Source organism: Geotrypetes seraphini, chromosome 3 (assembly GCF_902459505.1).
Source record: "Geotrypetes seraphini chromosome 3, aGeoSer1.1, whole genome shotgun sequence".
NCBI classification, from domain to species: Eukaryota; Metazoa; Chordata; class Amphibia; order Gymnophiona; family Dermophiidae; genus Geotrypetes; species Geotrypetes seraphini.
Window position 1 is genome coordinate 193240491 of NC_047086.1, and position 26484 is coordinate 193266974.

General features: G+C 41.3%; 1 protein-coding gene across 8 annotated transcripts in view; it reads right to left on the reverse strand.

Moving 5' to 3' along the window:
* HDAC7 (histone deacetylase 7) overlaps nt 1-26484 on the reverse strand; it is a 543111-nt gene that overhangs the window by 123438 nt on the left and 393189 nt on the right. For all 8 annotated transcript variants that reach the window (XM_033936587.1, XM_033936586.1, XM_033936589.1 and 5 more), the window contains exon 2: nt 5240-5433. In XM_033936587.1, coding sequence (XP_033792478.1) covers nt 5240-5433 — 194 coding nt within the window. The remainder of the gene's footprint in view (nt 1-5239; nt 5434-26484) is intronic.

Sequence of the window (26484 nt, forward strand, 5' to 3'; positions counted from 1 at the left end):
GCAGCAGACTGGAGAAGTTGCCTGCGCTGGCAAAGATTTAAAGAGGGAGGGGAGGGTGTGAGTGTGGAAGGGGGTGGGCAGGGAAGGAGTGAGGGGGGGGCACCACTGTCCCGGGTGCTTCCTACCCTCACTGTGCCACTGCGTCTCAGATCTGCAAACATTTTACTTTTGCACAGCTTTCTTACCACAAATGCACTAAGAGGGTAAATTTTACAAATTGATGCTTATTTGTAGGTGCCATAAATGTGCCAATTTGGAGCCTATCCTTTTAAAAAAGAGACACTTCCTTTATAGAATATTAGTTTAACAGGCGAATATGTGTCTAGAGGCATTACTGCCTTTTCTTGGAACATCTAGATCAGGGCTGTCCCAAGTCCGGTCCTCGAGATCTACTGGCAGGCCAGGTTTTCTGGATATCCACAATGAACACGCATGAGAGAGATTTGCATACCTGAAGGCAGTGCAGACAAATCTCTCTCATGCATATTCATTGTGGATATCCTGAAAACCTGGCCTGCCAGTAGATCTCGAGGACCGGACTTAGACAGCCCTGATCTAGATTTTAGGTGGGTTATTTGACACTAAAGCCCATTGCCCCATGTACTATCACTTCATTTCAAACCAAGTGCTCACCCAGCCAGATTCCAAACCCTGGCTTGAACCACAGGCATGTGACCAAAAAAAAAAAGGTAGGGGATTAATCTCTGCAAGGAGAAATCTTGGCTCCCCCATGTTAAATGGAGCCAGATCTTTGCTGCAGCTTACATTCCTGTTAGCCAATTTTAAAACCTAACAATGAAAAGGCATAAGAGGTATATATCACAGTACATGGCATTTCAGGAAGAGCAGCCTGAACTGCATCCAATCAGATCCTGGCTCAGCTCAAGACCTGCTCTGCTACTTTCACTTGGCACACCTGCCTCTACACTTTTTCTGTGGCAGCACAGTTATTTACAGAGTTAATAAAACATGTTGCAGGGATTCTGAAAGTAGGGATGGACCATGGGCACCAACAAAAAAAAGAGAGGCACTAGAGGTAAAACCAAATACAGTGGAGCCTTGGTTTGCAAGCATAATTTGTTCCACAAACATGCTCGTAAACCAAAATGCTCATATATCAAAGCAACTTTCCCCATAGGAGTGAATGTAAACGCGGGCGATTCGTTGCACATTCTAAACTCCCCCTCCCCCCCCACCGAGGCCACTAGCGTGCTTACACCCAACCCCTGGGAATCTGCATCACCCACCTCAACTCAGAGCAGGAGCCAGAAGGCCTTGAGCATGCGCAGATGCTCAAAGCCCAGCAGAGATCAGCGGCAGGCTCTATCAGCACCGGCATGTCCTGTGGGTTGGTGCTGCATGCCAGTGCCCAATCGCAGTAAAGGTTTGAGTGGGCGGACGGGCGATGCCGGTTCTTGGGGGTGGGGGCTCGCATATCCAGTCAACGCTCAGTTTGCGAGGCAAGATTTGCAAGAGTGTTTTGCTCGTCTTGCAACACTCACAAACCGCTTTACTCGCAAACCAAGGTTTGACTGTCTTATTTTTGGAAGTGTAGCCTACGCAATGGGATGAGTGGCACTGGACTCGATCACTGACTTATTAGTCACTTGCAACAACTACAGTATAAGGCGATACTCCCATTTTTCCACCCAAAAAGGAGGAAAAATGGTTGACTCAAATGTAAGACAGGGAGGGGCTTAATATTCAAGTGCCATGCCCTGCCAGGATCTGCACCCAGTGTCCCCTCCCTCACGCCCTCCCCTGTCAGGTTCTGCACCCAGCCCCCTTCCCTACCAGGCTCTGAACCCAGCCTCCCTCACTCCCTGCCAGGCTCTGCATCCTGTTCTACCTTCCTGCCCTGTACCCTCTTCCCACTCTGGTGGTCTAGTGGTAGGCCAGGACAGGAGGAATCCTTCCTGTCTCCTATCCCGGCTGATTCTAACAATTTTTTTTACTCTCCTCCCCCTTTTTTCGCATCCTTGGTGGCCTAGTGGTGTATGGGCAGGAGTGAGCTTTCCGCGCTCCTGCCTCATGCTGAGCCCCTCCCTCAGATCTCGTGGCCAGCGACGCATCTGGTCGGCATGCAGGAGTGAGCTTTTCAAGATCCTGTTCAGCCCTGCACTGCTCCCTGAATGGTTACCCAGGGGGTTGGGTGGTCACTGGGTGATGACCCGAATATAGGACAAGATCCCCATTTTTGGGCCCAAAAATCTCATCCTATATTTGAGTATATACGGTACTACGGTGTTCAGCGTTACATTTAATACCATACAGCACAGAGACTGTGACCCCTGAGGAAGGCACTTTGTAATGAAACACGGATCTGTGTCGGATCTATATTGCTTTATCCAAATCCACGGTGGTATTTCTTTATTTTTTGTACTTACAATAAAATATTTTTTTGTTTTACTTCCCGCATCTTTTTTTTTTATTATTTTTTTTATTGGTGCCCATGGTCCATCCCTACTTTTTGTGAACTGGTTCTCCTTGATGTATGGTTTTTGTGCAGTTTTTTGGTTTGTATGTTTTTTTGTGCTTTTTGGAGCTGGGATTCTGAAGCTGCCATTCTCCAAGCCCTCAGAGCCTCCTTTCAACTGCATAGAATGCACCACAATCAAAAAAGAAACACTCTTGTTTTGGGAATGACAAGTTCTTTCTTATCCTCTGGACTTCTAGTTCAGTCAACATTTGCAAAGATTACAAAGACTAGGGGACACTCGAAGTTACAGAGAAATACTTTTAAAACCAATATAAGGAAATTTTTTTCACTCAGAGAATAGTTAAGCTCTGGAATGCATTGCCAGAAGTTGTGGTAAGAGCGGATAGAGTAGCTGGGTTTTGGTTTTTTTTTTTAATCTTTATTCATTTTTATACATACAATAAGTGTGATAATACATAAACACATTTGCACATTGAGAATATCACTTAATATTCAGCAATAATACCAATCATAAAATCTTATCTCCTTCCCTTACTGTGGTAGGACAAATAGATGTGGACTATCAACTTACATTTGGATTTGTTTTTATTGTGAAGAGTTTTAAATAAATCATCTTTCAGAACATCCACTTCCACAGTTTTTTGTTTCTATGATAAAGACTCATACATATTCACTGTGGAAATCGTGAAAATATGACTCGGTTATGGCCCCCAAGGATGTGGTTGGCCACTCCTGCCCTAGAGAAACAAATCTTAAATGGTCCCTTGCAATAATACCTCCAAGGAGGACAGTCAGTGGCGTAGATGACTTTCCTGAATCCACCAGCTTCTCCTGCTCTACACGTGACATTCATTGCCAATATCCAGCCTTTATTCTCCAGAAATCATTAATGAATTTAGAATTCCAATAAAACGCAGAGTCTAATGTGGATCAAATTCTACTGGCTGAAACACAGAACATTCAATTGCCAAGAAATGCCCTGTTTCGTGGCGTTGAAATACTAACAATCCCTCGAGATAGGGCCTCTCATAAATAAGATTTTCTCAGAGGTATTTCTTCCTCATTTCTCCTGTTGAGGCACGATCAAAACAGACCCTGATAAGAAGGCTCCTGAAGAAAGAAATTATCCTGAAACTGGGCACAGTAGAGCCACGGCACCTGGCTGTGAACACTAGCCAGGGACAAGAACAGGGAAAATCACCATTTGAAGGAATGTTATGAACTTGAGGAATGCCTGAGATAAGTACTATGAAATTTCTAACTTGAGCACCTATTTAGTTTGATGGATTTCAATTTTGTATGGTTAATTAATGGTCACTGAAACACTTATTAGTGGGTTCACAATTATTATTTGAAAGCACAAGATGTACGCCCATGATGCTGCTAAACGGGCTTGAGATAGGGCCTCTCATAAATAAGGTTTAAGCCCGGAACTCTGGTTTTCCCAAGTTTCGATAGCTTCTACTTTTGCACTGAGGGTACATCTACATTATAAATTAATTTTTTAAGTTAAGATGCAGGGGTTATTTTGACCCCCCCCCCTTGTGGCTATACAATCTTGTTGCCCACCATTCTAAATTGGAAAAGAGGGATTGTTAGTATTTTATTGATTGCTTACCCTCTGGGATTTTGTATTGGTGTGCTATTTCATGGAGTTAACAGTCCAAACATTTCTTACCTGCTTTTTTTAAAATACCGAAAAAAAATAACCACTAAAAACATTAGTGTCACCGGGTGACACCATGTCAACTAGGGCAGGCTGATCTAGTTCCAATTTTATGCCTTGGCATGCAAAGAGATGTGGTACTGGACTTTTTTTTTTTTTTTTAAAGGAAATGTATCTCCAGAAAGGCAAAGAACCAGAACTGAATTATCTTGCACCCAGGGACAAGGAGTCATTTGGTATTCCTATTTAACACAGGCACATTGGCGCTGATTCTATAAAGGGTATCTAAAGTTAAGTGCCTAACTTTAGGCTGCATTAAGGTTTTTTTTATTGCCAGCCGCTGTGGTAAAAGCTCCGACACTCATAGGAATTCTATGAGCGTCAGAGCTTTTACCGCCGAAAACACTAATGTGGTTTGATAAAATGGGGTCTAATTGGCAAAATACATTTATTATCCTCAATAATTGGGGGGAAAAAAAATTTAATTGAGTGATAGGCGCCTTTGACATGGTACTTAACAGCACCTAATGTTAAGTGGGAATTTCTATGGGCGGAGCGTGACTTAGGCGCTGCTAAGTACGAGTCCCCAAAAAGTTAAGCACCTGAAATGTAGGCTCTTAAAACCCCGGCTGCTAGCCGCAATTATGTAAACGGCGCCTACATGTGACCGACACGCGGCCGGCATCATTTTTCTAGGTGCTGGCCGATTTAGGTGCCATTTATAGAATCAGCCCCATTGTACCTTACAATAGCAAGAATTCTCCAGGAATAGCACAGTCACTTAACTCTTTCTGGCAGGATATTAATTAGTTTTATAAAGCTGATTTTCTCCTTCTGTTAAGGGTCTCAGGAGAATGGAAAACTGCTTGTGAAAACATTTAAAAATTGTCCTGGAACCTAAATGGAGGTGGCCACGCCCAAAAAAAAATGACTACACCTTATGGAATGAGGATGAAATGAATAATAAAAATCTCACAGAATTGATAATGCAAAAATAAAATATAATTCTGAGACCCCTATGAACTGTGGCTCAGGAGGACGTGTGAGAAAACAACTTTTTTTTAAAAAATTTACAAGATAGGTTTGGCCTCTGTGCTTCTGCTGGTGGGAAATGTGCCCTGCCTCTTACGTACCCGTAGGTGCGGGTGGGTATAGGTTGTTGGCTGTGGCTGGCTGTACTGCTGTTGGTGCAGGCCTGCGAAGAAGAGCTGATGCTGCAGCTGCGTCGTCTGTTTCAGAGCCAGAATGGTGTCGGAGCCAGGCTTCATGCGGAGATCCATGGGGGCAGTCTGCACTATGGGCAGAGAGACCGGTGGCGGTGGGGAGGCTGAAACACACAAACAAAAGAGCATGAGATTTAAGGGATAAGTTGTATCATGGTGGCAATGTTAAAGCAGGCACAACAAGGGATTATTTCTACCATCTGCTCTATCCTTTCCCATTCACCAATTCCACTAAAATATTCACCACACTGAAGAGCAGCCTTGGACTCACTGGCTGTTCTCAGCAAGCTTTTCCATAACCCCTTTACAGACCACACCTTGCCTGCAATCTGGTCATCACATCTCAACAATAATGGAACTAGAGAAAGGCAACCAAAATGATCAAGGTGAGGGTCATGTAATACCTTCAGGCTGAGCATGGCTGAGCATGGACGTCCTGCGTGCTTGTACGTGGTGAGCGTGTTGTCAGGGGCAGCGGCCGACAGGAGAAGGGAGAGGTGAAGCTGCGCGCATCGTTTAGGATGGCGGCCGGCTTGGATGGGAGCCGGGAGGCGCTGACGGACGGCAGATGCATTGGCCGAAGTGGGAGGGCAGCCGCACGGGGACCCCGAGGGAAGGAAGGCACCACTTTGGAATCGCTGCAGCACCCGCAGGCAGGTATTCACCTCTGGGCCACCATTGCTGAGTGCTCGTTTATCGGGGCAGTGCTCGGTTTACGAGACAAAAGTTTGCTGAGTGTTTTGCTCGTCTTGCAAAACACTCGCAAACCGGTGCACTCGTAAACCCGAGGTACCACTGTACCGTAAAACCTTGGTTTGCAAGCATAAATCATTCCGGAAACATGCTTGTAATCCAAAACACTCGTATATCAAAGTGAATTTCCCCATACAAAATAATGGAAACTCAGATAATTCATTCAACAACCCAAAAAGTTTAATACAAAATACTGTATATACTCGTATTGCAAGACCTCGCTGGTTTAGAACAGTCACTACACTCCCGCAGCGTCAGAGAGAGAAGAACCATCGGCTCAGTTGTGATGATGTGACATGTGTATACTGTATGTACTTGTATGACAAGACATTAAAATTTAATAAAATGTTTTTGCTTGTCTTGCAAAACACTTGCATACCAAGTTACTTGCAATCCAAGGTTTTACTATACTGTATAAAAGTACCCGGCCAGGTTGGATTTCAAGATGAAGCTGATTGTGGATAAGCAGTGATAATTCTATTTAAATATGCCATCTCCCTCCCTCGTTGCCTTCTGGAGAATGTCTCGGGTGCTGTCTGCAGGATTGTCTTCACACGATGATTTCTCTTCCTGTTCTGAAATAATCTAACTTCAATTTTTTTTCTTTTATTAATATCATTTTATTGTGTGTAAACCACATAGGTGTTCTAATTAGGAAGTATATACTGTATGTAAAAAACCTATTGAATTTGAATCTTAAAGGAAGCACATATGTATTTGAAAATGTAGAACATCAATAGCTCCTCCTAAACTTACTTGCTCCATTTCATCACTGACGCTGAAACCGTGGATTGAAGACAAAGTTTTATTTTATTTTTCTTTCCAGCTTATGATTTATCTTTAATCTTATCTATTGTTTTGCCTTTTGTCTTTGTTTTGTTCTATTTCTATCATTTAAATTTCTCCAGAATTCTACTGTTCAACGGCTCCCCCTTCTGCTTCTATTCCTTTCTCTCCTCTCTTCTACCTTCCAAAGTATTTAGATCAATGCTGTCTTGTTAAAATGTTTATTTTATTTTTATTTTTCCTCTAACTCTATTTTTCACTTCTCTATTACCCTCCAGGTACTTTAGTTAGATTGTGAGCCTTCGGGACAGTAAGGGAATTTTTCAAGTACCTTTCTTATTTCTAATCTTAATGTATATTTTCTGTAAACCGCTTAGAACCTAACGGATGTAGCGGTATATAAGAAATAAATTACATTACATTACATTTAGCCTGCGGCAGCGAATAGCTGATGAAGCTACTCCCAGTCCTAGACTGATTTAATGTTATGCTATTTCAAGCTTATATTCCACATGGATTACAAAATTAAGAATAACTGGATAGACAAAGTACCAGGAGCTACATAATTATAACAATAAAAATTACAACCAACATAAATTATACTTTTAACAGGATGTATTTATGAAATAGAAAGGTCTTAAGAATCTTTCGAAACACCTGGTAATTTTATAGATAATGGCAATGAATTTCAAGACAAAACTGCTTGCTATGAAAATAAAGAATTTATTTTCTTATTACATTCTATCTTCTTTATAGCCAGAAAACATAATATCAATTTATCATGTGTATTATATAAATCACCTTTATGAAGCAGAGATACTAACTCGGTCATATTATAGAGGTGCATAATTATGCAAAAATAGAGGTGAATAATTATGCATCAATAGAAAGCCAATGTAATTCCAGATAAAATGGAGTCACAGAATTGCATTTGCGAACTGCATAAAAGCAGCTGGACTGCCGTCTAATCAAAGCTTTAGAGCAACCTGCATTTATTATTATTACAGTAATCCATTCTAGACAAACTAAAGTCTAGACTAGCAATCTAGAAGCCCCTTTTAGTGATTCCAGTATGGCAAAATACAGTAAAGTCTATTCAATTCATATGGGCTTTGGTGCATTTGTCAAAGGAGAATCACTATGGCAGCTTTGTAAACGGGATCCTAAATGTAGATAATTCAAAGTATTTACAAAGAGCTCCGAGTTTATTTAAAACATAAAAAGAATTTTTCACCAAGAAGACTTTTCCTCGGGCTTCAGAGACAGAGAACTATCCACCTCCATTCCCAGAACCCCTGATGAAGATTAAAAAGTAAACTTATCAATTCAAAAGTAAACTTATCAAAACTAATGGTAAAACTTTGTAGAGGCCAGATCTGCTCAGTGGAATCTATCCTTAAGCACTTGGTCTTATCACGATTCAATTTGAGCCTGCACGACAAGATCCAATCTTCTATTCAAAGCCAGGGCACGCACAGTTCCTAGCAATGAATATCTGGGTATGTCTTCCGACTCAGAAGTTAACCAGACACCGGCCGATATTCACACTGTTGTCCTGTTCACTCAGTGTTGTTTTGCTGTCCTGCTTTTATGCAGTTACCTAGCTGATTAGTGGACTGAAAATTGCTGCTAACTGGCTAAACTGATGTTCCAACCTATCCCTCTCAAATTTCTTCCATGACAAGATATCAAAGATACAAGAATCCTTAGACTTAGAAGCCAAAGCTCTGCCAAGCATCCCAAAAACTATACAAAACAACAACCTACACAAGATAGACTCTCTAGACAGCTTCATATCAGTTTCCATTGATGACCTAAAAAGCACAATAGTCTCCCTACACCCCACAACATCAATCCTGGACCCATGCCCATCCACCACACTTCTAGCCACCAGTGAATCCTTCCTGAACTCCATCTTACCTCTAATTAACGAGTCCCTACAATCTGGCATAATACCACAGAGCTGGAAATCTGCTGTAGTAAGACCACTCCTAAAAAAACCCTACCATGGACCCATACAATCCAAGCAACTATAGGCCAGTCTCAAATCTCCCATTCATCTCAAAAATACTGGAAAAGATTGTACTCGCACAACTACGAGACTTTCATGGAGACAAACACCACCCTCTCCAACTTCCAATCAGGATTCAAGAAGCACCACAACACAGAAATTGTGCTTCTAGACATCTAGATGACTGCAGGAAAAATCATTGATGAGGGGAAAGACGCTCTGCTGGTCCCATTAGACCTGCGCGCCGCCATCGATACCATCGATCACTCACTCCTCCTATCCAGACTACACTCTATTGGAATCCATGATGTCGTACTGGTATGGTTCTCCTTCTTCTTAAACGAAAGGTCTCAGAAAGTATTATTGGAACCCCCCTTATCAGAGCCAAAACCTCTCGACTATGGAGTGCCTCAGAGTGTACTACTATCCCCACTCCTCTTTAACATACATGTCAGACCAGTACTCGACATCGCAGAAAAACACCAAATCCAAATACACTCGTTCGCAGACGTCATACCTTCCCCATGGTCAACACTGAGATGTACAAATGGAAAAACTTCACTGCTGCCTAACAGAAATAAAAAACTGGATGACTGCAAATAAACTACAGTTCAACGCGTCAAAAACAGGACTTCTCTGGATACATAAAGACTCTTACACATACCCCCGCCCATCTCTTTTCTGGGGAAATGATACCCTTACAGCTAAAGACAAAGTCCACAGCATAGAGTGACTCTTGACTCAAACCTGTCGCTCTCAGACCATGTATCAAATTTAGTATCTTCATCCTTCGACTACCTCCGCCAACTAAAATGCATCCGTGCTTACTTTTCAGAAAACGATTTCGCCTAGCTACTATACGCGTTTGTACTATACTGCTTAGATTACTGCAATGCTCTACTACTGGGTTTATCAACAAAAACACTCTCCCATCTATAAGATGTGCAAAACGCCACAATCCGACTCCTAAAAAATTTGGGCTTCTGTGACCATGTCACCCCTGCACTAACATCTATGCACTGGCTACCTATCCAAAAACGATGCGCCTTTAAAGCCTTAGTGCTAGCTTTTAAGACTTTCCACAAAATGACACCAAACTACATAGCATCAAAACTTCAAAATTACGTCCCCAACCGATCACTGAGATCCCAAACAGATAAATGGCTGGTCCTGCCATCAGGCCGCTCACTCACGTCTGAGGCAGCCCGAAGACGCTCATATTCTCATTACATATCCAGAATGTGGCACATCATCTCCTCATCCATTAGACAGTCTTTGGAACTTCAGAAAAGCCGTGAAAACCTTCCTCTTTACAAACCCAGCTCCTTGAAGACCCTCGTCTACACCCCGGACGGATGGAATCCCAAAGACACTACTTTTAATATACCACATGGAATCTCGCTAAAACTCACATGCCACCACAAATATAACCTGAATTACTACCACTTTCTCTGACAACAAAGATGCACCCACCAACAAAGAAAAGCTATTTCACTTCCTACTATATCTACACTGAAAATGCTGCAATTTAAACCACCCTATGTCCACTAAGTCTGTATTTGTAAGTCTGCATGTTATGTCTATACTGTAATTTGTTGTAATCTAAACCCTTGTCCATGCTGAAAAGTCTATGTCTCACTAAAATTTGTCCTACCCATAATATGAATGTACTCCTGTAATCTGTTCTGGGCTCCTTTGGGAAGATGGGCTAAATAAATGACTAAATAAATAAATAAAATATTCTAGCCCAAAGACCAGAATTATTTATTACCCCGGCTGATACACTGTGCAGACAGGATCTGTAAAGGGTATGCAATTGGGAGATAATGTACATCAGTGGTCCCCATCCCTGTCCTGGAGGACCACCAAACCAATCGGGTTTTCAGGCTAGCCCTAATGAATATGCATGAGAGAGATTTGCATATAATGGAAGTGACAGGCGTGCAAATCTGCTCCATGCATATTCATTAGGGCTAGCCTGAAAACCCAATTGGCCTGGTGGGCCACCAGGACAGGGTTGGGAACCACTGATGTACATAGAGCAGTAGGAGGGGGCGCTTTTTGAATCTTTATGTCTTGTATGTTATCTTGCAGTATTAGATTTTGTATATTTTTTTTACATTTGTGACCCGCCTAAATTTTAGACAGAATATATATATATTTTTTCATTTAGCGGTACTAACCAGTTATATTGCAAGTTCCGCTGAATATGAACTGTTGACTTATTCAGCAGGGTTTAACCAGACAGGAGAAGCTCCTTCCTGGTTAAACCCTTTAAAATATTAGTCCCATAGTGTATTTACTTGTTTTCAACCAGATATCGGATATACCTTCAGTCCTTACCTTTGAGGACACCGATTGTCTTTGGTTTTTAAATAGGGCTAATAGTATTATGTACAAAGAGCTACCCAACAACTGTAGTCATTCTAGCTGAACTCCTGCTTTTTGCCTATACTCGTACAGATGCCAATGAAACCTTCTCAACATTTGCCCATCTACTTGCAGAAACCCAAAACAGATTTCAAAAGCCAAGTTTCCCCTGCCTGCCTCAAACAAGGAAAAATATCAATATTGTTAGACACCCAATAAACGCTGGTTTAAAGGACAACCCAGTATTACAAATGCACTTCATTACATTGATACATTTGAACAATTTTTTTTTTTTTAAAGATAATTAAAATTACTAGTTCTCAACTAAATTACTGATTGCTCATATTTCTATGTTGATCTTTTACTAAAGGCCTCAAATCCCATTGCAGACCAACTCCAGCAATCTAACCAGACCCTAAAACTTGCAAATACTTCTAAAAGCCTCTTTATAAAATATCCAGCTCTACAGTTCAATCAGTTCAACTGAAGCCTTTCCTGGACAGCATCCTAGGCCCTCCCAGTCTTTTATATCACCGCCTGTTCCCGACCCCTCCCCAAGACTCCTCTGAGACATCACCACCTGTTCTCTCTTCTCCCCCCAAAAAAACAAAACAAAACCCAAAAACCTCATCTGAGACATCACACACAACCCATTTCCTTTCCCCCAAAATTCCGCTGAGACATCATAATCTGTTCCCATTCCCCTCCCCCCAGACATCAAGAACCTGTTTCCCGCCCACCCCCATGACTCCTCTGGGACATCACACCATGTTCTCTTTGCTCTCAGGTTCACAAAACAGATGCCCACGCTGTAACAATTACATTTGTTTACTGTTAATTAAACTATGCCCCTATCAAAAAGCCTGCTTTTAACCATCAGAGTATGTGCAACACTTTTGTATTTGCTCAGTGTCCATTAAAATTAATAGCTCTTCATACAGAAATAACTACTTCTGGCTCTAATTAATGGCCATGATCCAATTGTGAGACTAAGGGATCGGGCAAGAATGATCCCTTTTAGAGGTTAATGCCCTGTCACCCAACCCCACTAGGAACATAGTACCACCATGGATTTGATCTTCTAATTATGGCATCTATTTTATGCTCCCCCTCCAAAAGGTACAGATAAACAACCAAGCAAATACACACAGGTAAGCAGAAAATCATATGTATACATATGCTTCTCTAAGTCAAGTGCTGACATCTGAAGAGCACTTCCTAGCCAAGCTTCTCTGAAATGGAAACTGAGGGACCCCAGTGTGGACTGCTACCATGCCTGGCTGCACAATCAGCTAGCCTCTCAGGGCCCTTCTCTCCTCCTCCTCCTCCCCACTGTTAGCACACACCCCTGACCTTCTGCTATACAATGAAAAACACATTCTAGGAGTAGATGAGGAACCCATACCAAGAGTCACAGCATAACTCACATATGAGGGGTGCTGAAAAGTTCTCAGTCCAGCCAAGAAGAGAATGATGTGAATATGGTTCAATCAATGATCTGAAACAATGTCAAAAAACACAGATTTTCGTTTCTGCAAATTGGCACTTAACAAAATAAGATAACACTTTTCAGCTACAGTGGCAAAATAGTTGCTTAGAATTTAGAAGTTGGTTGGTTGGGCCGAGAACTCTCACCACCACCCCAAAACCTTGAACATTCCAACCTGGGTCACTTTGCTGATAACCTCCCTTTTCAGGGCACAATGCAATAGCCAGCCAAAACCTCAATGATGGTCTACAACAGAGGTTCCCAACCTGGGGTGTCTGCCCCCTCACTCCCTCAGGGGGTGCAAGAGAGAAATTGAGGGGGTGCGATAAAGAGTGGCTTGTGTCTCTCAGTGACAAGTCATCACTCAGCCAGTTGCCAGTGTGCCTTGAGCAATGGTAGTAGGTGGTTGTAATATTACTTTTGTAGGGGGTACGAACATTAAATCAAATATTTCCTAGGCGTGTGGGAAACAGAAAAGGTTGGGAACTGCTGGTCTATAAAAAGAACCCAAGGAATACAACAATCTGACTGGCTTCTGAAAATAGAAAGGAGCACCAAAATGTGGACTGTACAAAGACGCATTTGAAACATGAAACTTCCACAAGGCTATCCCACTTTTAATGGAAAAGATATACCCCTCTCCTTTTTGTTTTTACCTTTTATGTCTTTCTTTTCGTTAATTAATTGTAGTTCCACCCACTTTCCTTCTGTATCGGTCTGTTTTTCTCCACATCTTATTGTAATCTGAATGTAGTTGGTTTCCCCTATTTTTTTTAAATTCTACATGGCTTTGAATTATGATATTGCGATTTAATCAAATTTTTTATTAAACTTGAAAGGTCCATATCATGCGCTATAACACATTGTTGCATGCACATATAGTGGGAAACGTTAGGAAACGTGTTTTGTGTATAATTGGGCTCTTAGAAAATTAAAAAGCATCTAAAAGCACAGTACCAGCTGGTGTGTACTAGGGGCAGTGTTTGGGCAAGGTTGCAATTTACGTACGCTTTTTATAAACACACCTGAATGTTTACATGTAGTCCTGAGCAAATGTAATGTCCGTGCCTTCAATGTAGATGTATTTCTGCAGGATTTGGGCTAGCACTTAACTTATAGAAGCATATGTTCCCATATGCAGACAAAAAAACAGGTGTTTTCCTGCCCTATTAACTGGGCATTTCCCGATACAAAATTACCCAAATACTATTCTCTGCTGGAAAGCAACAGTGCAAAGTTGCCCGAGGTGAGGCTCAAACTCAGAGCACCAGGTACACAAAGCTGCGGCAATAGCAAAAAGAGAATTTAGGACCAACTTGCTGGCAAGTATTGCACACTGATATCTCCAATGTGGCATGCAATTCTATAAAGGAGGGCAACAAGAACATGCGTAAATGAACACAATACATGCCTACAGGTATATACACGCGCATACGAATGTAAGTGGCAATATTTCGGCTACATACAATTTATAATGTGGCATCTAAATGCAATGGTGCGTACTCGGAAGTGGGCGCACACACGGGTGGAACTGAAACAGAACATGTAATTTATGCGCAATGCCTAGTGATCTAGGTGTACGCATCTACACGAGCTTGTCCAAGTGCTTGTGCCTAAAACATAGACGTGTATTTGACCTGTTACACTACTATTCTATTTAGAAAAATAGGTGGCTACTTTTCCTTATAGAAGGAGCACCAAATAAGTGCCTTCTTGGTAATTACAAATAGGCACACCTTTATAAGCTTGCTTCCAAAACGTGAATATGCGCTTATCGACAGCGGTGTCCTTGTGAATTTTAATCACCACACATGAAGTAGGGGGGGGGGTTGGTGGGGAGGGTAGGGGGGATTTTATAATTCATTAATTTCTTTTATGAATTTTTTCCCAAGAAACCATCAGAATATATTTTTAAAAAAAAGGTCATGAGAGGATTAAAATTGAAGGTACCACTGTGTATATGAGTACACGCATGCATATATTTACAGGGGTAAATTATCTTTAGATAGCCTAAAATTAAACGTTACGATGCTGTATGTCAAGCACAAATTCAGATTCAGCAATTACCTACCTAATAATCATTACAGAATACTAGCGTAAATCAATATGCACGCACCAACATTTAGGTACGGCCGCTTATGCCATGTACATGGCTGGTTAAATATGCATGATTCTAGAAGCTTAACACTTAAATCTATGCCCCACCCCTGTCCCACCCATGCCCCTCCCACACAAACACCACTCTTGCAGTTATGTGCCAAAGATTTTTTAATACTGCAGGACTGTGAAAAAATGGCAGGAAGACCATAAAAATAATAGACGACTGGGCAACCAAATGGCAGATGAAATTTAAATGTGGAGAAATGCAAAGTGATGCACATTGAGAAGAATAATCCAAATCACAGTTACCTGATGCTATGGTCCACACCTTGGGAGTCAGGACTCAAAGTCAGCAAGAAAAATATCTAGGTGTCATTGTAGGCAATACACTGAAACCTTCTGCCCAGTGTGTGACAGCCAAAAAACGCAAACGTGATGCTAGGAATTATTAGAAAAGGAATAGGCAATAAGACCAAAAATCCTATGTTGCCCCTGTGTCGCACCATGATACAACCTCACCTTGAGTACCGAGTTCAGTTTTGGTAATCATATCTCCAAAAAGATATAGTAGAATTCGAAAAGGTTCAAAGACGGAGTAACCAAAATTATAAAGGCGACAGCACTCCTCTCATATGAGGAAAGGCTAAAGAGGTTAGAGCTCTTCAGCTTAGAAAAAGATAGCTGAGGCAAGGATATGATTTAGGTCAGGGGTGTCAAAGTTCCTCCTCGAGGGCCGCAATCCAGTTGGGGTTTCAGGATTTCTCCAATGAATATGCACGAGATCTATTTGCATGCACTGATTTCACTGTATGCTAATAGATCTCATGCATAATCATTAGGGGAAATCCTGAACTCTGACTGGATTGCGGCCCTCGAGGAGGGACTTTGACACTCCTGATTTAGGTCTACAAAATCCTGAGTGGTGTAGAACTGGTAAAAGTAAATCAGTTTTACTCTTTCAAAAATTACAAAGGGGACACAATAAAATTACATAGAAACTTCACCAAACCTGGTCTAAAACTGTGGTTCTTCAACCTGGGTGTGCTGCAAACATGTTGCAGCAATCAACCTTAAAAATTAGATAATTTGCATAGCATTTTAAAAAACCTAAAGGATAAATCAAGTTTTCAAAGTGCTATGCAAATTATCCAATATATTTAAAGGTAGGTTGCTGAAACAAGTTTGTTTGATTTACACTGACACCCAGATTGGTGAAGTTCTGAGCATTGCACCTACTGATTCTCTTTGCCCCTGAAGCAGCTGACCGGCAAAACAAGGCCTTGTCGGGCATCTACCTGCCAGATTTTTTTATTATTATTATTTCTCAAATTTCAAATTATATTTACAAGGACAAACTCTTATTACAGTAATACAGCTTGAGGTATACAAGGAAAAATTTCATACAATATTAACACAATATTGAAATAAATTTTTTTTAAAGCTCCCTAGACCACAAAACATTGGAGGAGGAATTCTAAATAAGTGAAGAGAAACTTATAATTTCAAGTAATCAATCAAGGAATAGGCTTAACAGCAATGAATCCCATTTTAACTAAGTGCTGTTCACAACTAAACATTTCCTGTAGCCAATTTCTTCAAGTCTAAGAAGGCTCACAGTTGTTCAGAATAAAACACATATTTAACCCCTAAATATTTAACTAGACATTTAAAGGGGTAGGCTAATAAGAATGTACCTCCCAAAGAGACTGTTTCAGGCCTCATTACAAGAAACAATTTCCTACGTTCCTGTGTCTGTGTACATAGAAACTTTTTTCCTATAGAACAATACTTGTGGAAAGCGAAAATATGAACAAAAGATTGCATTTACATCTTGTTCAAAACAATGTCATTCTTTCAGAGGTTTCAGATACAGTTGATTCTAAAAGACTATTTTATTTACAGCCTGCTTCTCTATTTTCTGCTCAACAAGGTGGCCACTTTGTACATGCCTCAGTTAAGTCCTACTGTGCCAACCAAATAGACAGCCAAACATAGGGTTGATAAGTGGTTATAACAAAAGACTCCAATTTCTGACAGTTTTCAATTTACCAGTCAAGACATCTTCCTCGCCTCCCTGAGCCAAACACCACCCTCACTCGTAATGTGTGTGACAATAAAATGATCTAAAACACTATACAATATGACACAATCTTTATTTATATCGCCAATACCACGTGGAAATTCACAGCGGTTTACAAAAAAATAAACGAGCTAATGCAACATTATGATCTGATAGTTATATCTTTTTAAGTACAAATTCTTCAAAACAGATAGGTCTTTATATATCTTTTTTTGAAACTCTTAAAATTTGTTGATCGATTATACTAGGTAGAGTTTTTCCCACACTAGAGTTGCCGAAGCTTCACCTGTCTTTTGCCATTTGCAGGATACTGAAAAAGTCTGTCTGGCACTGGCCTCAGTTCCCACTACTCTTACCCAAGATTACACTTCAAAACAGTCATGTTTTTCCATCCTCTTTCTATTTAGGCATCTCCTGTATCTATCCCATGCATTTTTGAATTTGCTCATTATTTTTGACTCTACCTCCTCTCTCAGAAGGGCGTTCCAGGTCACATTGCAGGTATTTTACGACTTGCTATATTTCTTCGGTGTGAAGAAATTTTACCCATTTTTTCTGATACATAAAGCACTACACACGCCATGGTGAAGATCCTTGATTTGAGTAAGTTAAGTCTTCTACTCAATGAGTTAGCAGAACCTGAAGATGGCCTGGCTGAAGGTGTTGTGGTCACTGCTCAACAAGGAATGCGAGTGGTTGGCTTCTGGCCTAGGTCTGTCATTGCACTCACCAAACTAGTTGTGCTGGGGGAGATGGGTCAGGTATAGAAATAGGGGGAAATCCCAAAAAGTATTAGAAATTGTGGATCTTGGTGGTAGACCTCAGCCCCACATATGAATGAACTGGAAGAACAAAGGAGGAGTAATTTCCAGGTCAAAAAAAGAGAAATGGGGGAATCCAGGATTGTTGACGTTTAGCATTGGGCTCTGCTACACTGCTAACTATTTATTTATTTCCTGCTTATCTCTATGGGTAAGAAATGGAACGACGTGCAGCAGTGATTGCTAGAGTCCCTGTCACTTATAGTTTCTGGCCTGGGCAGCTTTGTTCATTGAGTCAAGGTGGCAATTTCTACAACTCTGGACAGCTTACATGAGGCATTAGCAGTGGAAGGGGGCTCTTTGACATCCATTGAGTTGGAAGTCTCTCTTTCCCTAGAGCAGCAGTTTGCCCCACCAATACCACGAGGGAGCTAGACTGAGGGTGCTAGAGTGAGGGTGGTGTAGTCACAGATTGGAAGCTGCATAGAGGAGACCACAGGGATTTTAAATTTCTTTATGGCAAGCGACACCTGGGCTACAAGACCCCTTGGGCTCCTATATTGGTGAGGCCTAAAAGGTTTACTTAAGAAACCTTATGGGAAGGTATTATGAGACTGGAATAGTCCTTTCTTAGTCAGATAGAAACTTTACTGCAAAAAGTAGAGATGATTGTACAACAAGGTTCCTTTCAAGCTGATATAGGAGACATGATGAAGTGAAGTTCAGATACGGAAAAGAGTACGCATGAGCTTCAGCAAAGGGCAATTACAGTAATTAATGACTTCATTGTTGTACATTGTAAAATGCAAACTGGAAGCTTTGCACAATGCAAATTGATGAAAAAAACTTAAGGTTTATTAATTTTTATCAAATTCCAGCAGTATCATCCTTAGCTATGTACAAGAAATTTGTTTCAATGTTTTGAAACATACCATATTATTTCCTTTACCCCACAATTGTCTACTAGGAATCATTGCAGTTTACATAAGATTAATAAGGTTTAAAGCAGGTTCATTATAAGTCATATAGTGTGGAATTTAAGTCCTGAGTTATAGTGTGAATAGATGTGATTTTAGTGCCTTCCTAAATTGAAGATAGGAAGAGATCTGAAGATACACATTGAATCTGTTTCACCAGTATAGAGCAGGGTTAGGCAATTCCGATCCTCAAGAGCCACAGACAGCTCAGGTTTTCAGGATATCTACAATAATATGCAAGAAATAGATTTGCATCTCAAGGAGGCAGTGCATGCAAATCTATCTGATATATATTCATTGTGGATATCCTGAAAACCTGACCTGCCTGTGGCTCTCGAGGAAAGGAATTATCTACCTCTGGAATAGAGCATAAAAGGATGCTAGGGTGCGTAGGAAGAGGTATGGCCAGTAGGAAAAAGGAAGTATTGATGCCCCTCCATAAGACTCTGGCGAGACCTCATTTAGAATATTGTGTGTAATTCTGGAGACCACACCTTCAAAAAGATATAAACAGGATTGAGTCAGTCCAGAGCAGGGCTGCCCAAGACCGGTCCTCGAGATCTACTGGCAGGCCAGGTTTTCAGGATATCCACACTGAATATGGATGACAGATTTGCATATCAAGAAGGCAGTGTAGGCAAATCTCTCTCATGCATATTCATTGTGGATATCCTGAAAACCTGGCCTGTCAGTAGATCTCGAGGACTGGACTTGGGCAGCCCTGGTCCAGAGGAAGGATACTAAAATGATGCATGGTCTTCGTCATAAGGCGTATAGGAACAGACTCAATAAGATCTCAATAAGTATATTTTAGAGGAAAGGTGGGAGAAGGGAACTATGATAGAGACGTTTAAGTACCTATGTGGCAAAAATGTGCATGAGTCAAGTCTCTTTCATTTGAAAGGAAGTTCTGGAATGAGAGGGCATAGGATGAAGTTAAGAAGTGATAGACTCAGGAGTAATCCAAGGAAATAGTTTTTTCCAGAAAGGGTGGTAGATGCATGGAACAGTCTCCCGGAAGAGGTGGTGGAGACAAAGACTGTGTTTGAATTCAAGAAGGAATGGGATAGGCATGTGGGATCTCTTAGAGAGAGGAAGAGATAATGGTTATTGCGGATGGGCTATTTGGCCTTTATCTGCCATCATGTTTCTATGTATCACAGGTGAAGAGGGAAGGGGTTGCACAAACCCCTAATCCTGTGGTAATTATCCTTTTGAGAACTTAGGGCCTGGCTCCTTAGCAGGGTGTAGTACACAAGATGTTTATTCATATAAAGGACACTACCTTTTTGAATTCTAAAATACAGCTTTATCCAGATATATCTAAAGATACACAGAGAAAAATGACAACAATTTTTATTATTAAAACTTGCAGTAGTCAAGTTAGATGCTTTATTCTTTTTATGTTATCCTTATAACAGCGGTCTCAAACTCGCGGGCCGCATGCGGCCCTCCAGGTGCTATTTTGTGGCCCGCAGTCTGGACATGATGATCAACTGCTCCCTTACTGCAGTTGACTGTTCCGGTCAAAGCTGCAGCCGGCGGCGGCTCCTCGCGTATTTCTCTTCCCCCTTCCCTTCCTTGTGGAGCAACAGTGTGTCTGGCCGGCTCCCTTGCTCAGTCGATCGTTCTGTTCAAAGCCGCGGCTGGCGGCTCCTCGCGCTATCCACTCCTGCATTGGAAGCCTCTCTGACATCACAACATCAGAGAGGCTTCTGACGCAGGCGCGGATCTCGCAAGGAGCCGCTACCTACGGCTTTGAACGGAACGATCGACTGAGCAAGGGAGCCAGCCAGACACACTGCTGCTCCACAAGGAAGGGAACGGAAGGGGAGGGGAAAGAGAAATGCTTCTGCTGCATAGGAAAGGGGGACCCTAGGGAAATGCTGCTGCTGCTGCACAGGGAAAGAGAGAGGGAGGGAAGGGGGAAGAGAAATGCTTCTGCTGCCAGGAAAGGAGGAAGAGAAATGCTGCTTCTGTTGCTGCTGCACCCAATTGGGGAAAGAGAGGGAAGACAAGGGAGAGGAGAGGAACAAGAGATGCCAAGTTCATGGGAGGAAGGAAAGGAGATAGCAGACCATGGAGGGGGAGGGAGAGATGCCAGGGCATGGGGGGAGGGAAGGAGACAGATGCCAGACCAGGGGAAAGGAAGGAAGGAGGGAGGGAGAGAAAGGAAGGAAAGAGATATCAGACCATGGAAATAGGACGGAAGAAGAGAGAGATAGGAATGGAAGGTAAGACATGGAAACGTAGATTTTGAAAAGAAAGCAGAAAAATTGAATATTAAGTTAATGCCAAAGATGGATGCAAGGCAGAAAGTGAAGACGGAGAGAAAAACAGTGAAAGGACAAGAAGGCCCTGGAAACATAGTTAAAAGCACAGAAAAATAAAGTCACCAGCCAACAAAGGTAGGGAAAATGATTTTATTTTCAATATAGTGATTGAAATGTGTCAGTTTTGAGAAAGAAAATATATTAAACTTTAAATGCGAGGGCTGCAGAAAAAATAGAGTACTTGGAGGGCCGCAGAAAAAAATAGTTAATATCTTATTAAAGAAATGACAATTTTGCATAAGGTAAAACTCTTTATAGTTTATATATCTTTCCTTTTAACTGTTAAAGGAAAGTTTTATAAACTATAAAGAGTTTTACCTCATGCAAAATTGTCATTTCTTTAATAAGATATTAACTATTTTTTCTGCGGCCCTCCAAGTACCTACAAATCCAAAATGTGGCCCCACAAAGGGTTTGAGTTTGAGACCACTGCCTTTTAAGTACCAGGAAATGGGGGGGGGGTCTATCTTTTATGAACTGCAATATTTGACCACCTTTGTGACCTCTAAATCTTTCAAGTCTCAAGTAGTCATTGCTTCTGGTGTAGTTGCTATGACTAGTTCACCTACGGTACAGGTTACTAGTAAACACGTTTTCAAATTTGTACTGCTACTTATTACAGGAATTATAGTTACGTTTCCTTTTTGTTTACTGCCTATGAATTGTGATTTGGACCCCTTTAAAAACTATAGAATAGTGAACTATGGAATTTAATTAGGCATATACATCTTTTTCTTTGAAAGTTTTATTGTTTAAACGTGTGTTTCAATTTCATTCCTGTAGCAAGTTAACTTTACTTGCGATTACAGTTTAAAACTTCAATAAATAAAGTTAAACAATTTAAACCAATTTAACTTAAGATCTGCAAGGTATTGTGGTATACAAAGTTATGATTTTTGGGGGGAAATGGGCAAGGTTAAAAAGCTTTGAAAATTCCTTTAATAAAGGAACTGTATTCCTATCAGGATAATACCTACATCGCTTTGATTAACTTGTTAGGGTACCGTCTAAACCTGTGTTTCTCAACTCGGTCCTGGAGTTCCCCCCTTATATGCATGAAATATATTTGCATATAATGGAGGCAGTTTATAAAAATTCAATGTAGATATTCTGAAAACCTGACTGACAAGGGGGTAACTCCAGGACCGAGTTGAGAAACACTGGTCTAAACAGTACAGGACAGACAGCTGTGTAGGCATTGTCCTTGCAAAGGGAACGTAAACCAGATTACTGCCCAGGCCACAAGTTGGGATGGGAAGGAATCTACCATCACAGGTGAGAGGGGTAGCACAGTCCTGCCTCCCTCCCCCCACCGCATCTACCCACATACTCTCCGATATGAGCACTAAGATCAACTTGCCTTATTAGGGCTGGCCTAGGAGCCACACAGCCAGACAGAAAACACCAGACTCGAATGCCTTGACCAGCAGACCTGCAGCCTGGCCACATGGCAACAACCCACCCTCTGTGTGGGGAAGGGAGAATAGGAAGTGCCCCAAGTGGCACAGAAAGGATGCACCAAAAGCAAATAAACTATTTTGCATATAGATGACACAATGACATGTGAAGGATGAACACATCATGGAGAGACCAAGAACGACCTCAGAAAAAGCCGATTTTTTTTTTTTTTTAAATCAGGAGGTACTTGACTGTGCAAAAATAAAAGGAAAGAAATTCTGCAAGGTGGCATCTTTTTACTGAGCATACAACTTTCATTGATCCTGTATGTAAATTATCTCCCTCGCATCCAGGGCAGGTGAGTGAAATTCTACCATCTCTGCATCATGCCTTAGTATTTCTGCAACCACATTTGCTGATACCCATTCACCTCTTGTTACAGGACAAGGATCAGATGGATGCAAAGCTCAGGTGGTGACAACCTAAGGAATCCCCTTGTGTACTAGACCCCTTTGTAGAGTTGCACTGTCAAACCACAAGGGCAGTGTATAAGAAGGTCTAAGTACTTAGCTGTGCCACTTTCCCCCTCAAGGACCTTGCCCATTTCTCTTCAGACTTGCATACTCTTTTGTTATCTTCCCCTATTGCTGTGTCAGCAGTCTGGCCCACAGCTTACAAAGCATTTTAGAGCGATCTGTGAGATATTTATTAACAATTTAATAACAGTTTGAAGGGACATTACTGGCTTCTCAATACCTCTTGCTTTTAGTCACAGGTTTAGAGTGCATCCACATCTCAGAAAAACTACACCGTCCCAGATTCAATAGCACCTTTGAACAGCAGTGGTCAAGACTTCCTGGGACACATGCCATAAACCAACGAATTTGTTTATTTAAAATAAAAATAAAAAAGTAGTATCAACACATTGTTTGATTATCCCACTTCCTTGCACCCTTTTTTATACAGACTACATACACACTCAGCTGCTTCCCATTTTGCAAATATACAGTCACCATTCAACTGTGGCAGACAGTGGCTGCAGCATTTTTTAAAAACTTGTATCACTCAGCACCACTAGAAGTATAGTCAGCTGTATAGTCAGAAGTATAATCAGTGTGGCGCAGCGGTTAAAGCTACAGCCTCAGCACCCTGCGGTTGTGAGTTCAAACCCACGCTGCTCATTGTGACCCCATTTCCCCAGGTACATTAGATAGTTTACAAGCTTGCAGGACTGCCTGAGTACCTGAATAAATTCATGTAAGCCGTTCTGCGCTCCCCTGGGAGAACGGTATGGGAAACTGAATAAATAAATAAATCTGAGACCATCAATTGTCAACAGCTACACAGAAAAAGGACAAAAAATTCTATAAATGGTGCCACCACCTCCCCCCCTAACCCCCCCCCCCCCAAACAAGCGCTAAGGGCTATTCTATATACAGTGCTCCAAGTTAGGCGCCATTTATAGAATAGTGCCAAGAGCAGTGAACTTTTTTTCACGAGGATTTACATGAACCGAAACCTGGCGTAAATTCTCAGGTCTAAATTTGTGTGTGCACATTCTTGGAATGCTCATGACCCGTCCATGCCCCTCCCTTGGCCACGTCCCCTTTCCAGATGCATGCACTAGAATTCACATCTGCATCTTTATAGAAAACAACTAGCACGAGGCACGCGTAAGTTCTAATGGTTGCCAATGAGCAGCAATAGTTGATTATAGGCGCTAATTGGTTTATTATTTAATTAAATTGCATGTGGAACCTGGGGCATGCTCCCAAATTTCTCTGTTACCTATGTTAGGTCAATCAGGTTTTCTATTCCGCCTTAACCTAGTCATTTCAAGGTTGGATTACATTACTAGAGGTTGGGTCAGTTACCCAGGAAGTTATAATAAACAGTTTGATATGGATATTCAATAGAGTTGCTAGTAAAGGTAGATCAGTACAGTTACTAAAACAGTTAGGTCATAATTACAAATACATAGTTACAACTTCAAGTAGGTCATCATTGGCTCATCGTTATGTCCCAGGAGTTGCATTAGACAGTTTAGAAACAGGTTTTTACAATTACAGCTCTCTCTCCCGATTCACGGTTTCTCCACTCGTGAATGTGGTTATTTGTGATTTTTTTTTTTTTTTTGCCCCTTGTTTTTTAATGCAGAAATGCTGCCCCGGACATCCTCCAGACCTCACCTGGTGGTCTAGCGGTGACGCAGGGCAGGAGCAATCTTCCTACGCTCCTGCCCCGTGCAGAGCCGTCATCAAAATGGCTACCGTGAGTTCCCATTGTAGTCTCATGTGCAATTTTATTTATTTATTTATTTTTTTAATTACTCCCCTTATTTTCTAACTCCTGTTATTCTGTCTTATCTGGTTATGTGTTCCCTCTTTGCTTATACCCTATGACCTCTATTAAAATGTTTTATTGTGTATTGAATCGACGTTGTAAGTAACATACTATACTGTATACTATGTTATTTGAATTTTTTTTACTGCTGTCAATTGTCCATCGACTATATTTGACTTTTTTTTCTTTATGCTGTACATAAAGAAATGGATGAAATTCATCAAAATAGGAAGGAAATAAATCCTAATAAATCAATCAATAAAATCAGTCAGTCCCTAGGTATCCCTTGTAGCATACACTTAGTAATAACTGTGGCCGATTCGGAAACGATAATTATTTCAGCACAAGGGAAACATATGTGCTCATTAATGCCTTACACTAGGCCTATTTTTGAGGGAAATCTGTGCTAAAATTTAAAACTTCCAAACACAATTCAGAGGTGGGTCTTGAAAACCTACTGATGCAAGTAATTTGACATGAATCATCTCGTACAATGAATCTTCATGGGGGGGTCACAGAACCCGATATCTGTCACAGAGTGGCTTTAGGCAACCAAGAGTATGACTTAGAGCAACACAGGGAGCAAGGATATAAATTTAGGAGACTCATTAATATTCTAGAATGGAAAACCTGTTCACTGCCCACAAGGTGTGCCTTTCACTGGTGATCAAGATGGAGTCCCTAATCTGCTACTGATGCATATACTGACCGAAGACACAACTAATTGTGACAGAGGTGAAAGCTTCTAGAGGAAAGCAGAGCTTGCCAACTTCTCCACAAAGAAAATTAGGTTTGGAAACACCACAATCTTAGGGTAGACGGTAGGTGAGGTAAGGCGTCTCTTTCATGCTGGGGCTATACAGACAGTGATCATCAAAAGACTGGCGTTTCTACCATGTAAGAATGTCTGTCTAGTTTGGAGCAAAATAATGCCCCCCCAATTTAACACAACTGGACCAAATTTTGTGCTGGTGGTGGGAGGAAGCTGTGAGAAGACCCATCAAGGTCAAGTTTATTACTTATCCTATTCCCACCTACTGAGCAGACCTTCTGTCCAGCTTAAACAACGATTCTAATTCAGATAAAGGCAAAGTAGGAAGAGAAAAAAGTTTCATCCTCAATAGAGATGTGCACAGAGATATAATCTGGCTCCTATCCTCAACCAATTCTTTTCTGTCCCCACCCCATCCCAACCATATTAGTACCACACCCTCAGTTTTTTTTTTCTTATCCCTGGGACAAGGAAGTGACATCAGAGGGCAGCAGATCAAAGATGTTGTTCATGCTAATGAAAAGTTAGAGGTATGGGGGAAGGGAAGGTTCATGGGGAGGGGGGCACACACCACCTTGGGTGCTTCCTACCTTCGCTAAGCCACTGTTAGCATTTAACAGTAAGTTCCAAGCAAAAGCAGACTGCGTCTTAGAACCTTGTTACAATTTGACACATAACAATAGGTTTAACTTTGTTAAGTGTGCAAGAAAAACACATTTATTAATGTGGACTATGAGAAAACAACCATTCCAAACATATGTAAAAATAATAAAACTACAGTACAGTGTTTATCTACAGAGACACAATTGAGCTCCATTTTACGTTTGATTCTTCAACCTGCAACTGAAAAAGAATGTTCTGGTGGCACGAGTTCCAAACAGGGAACAGGCAATGCGTTGTCCGTTTCAGGCACATGTGACCTATTACAACCTACTAACAACAGAGAAACAGAGGGGTCCCTTTTATCAAGCTGCGGTAGGGG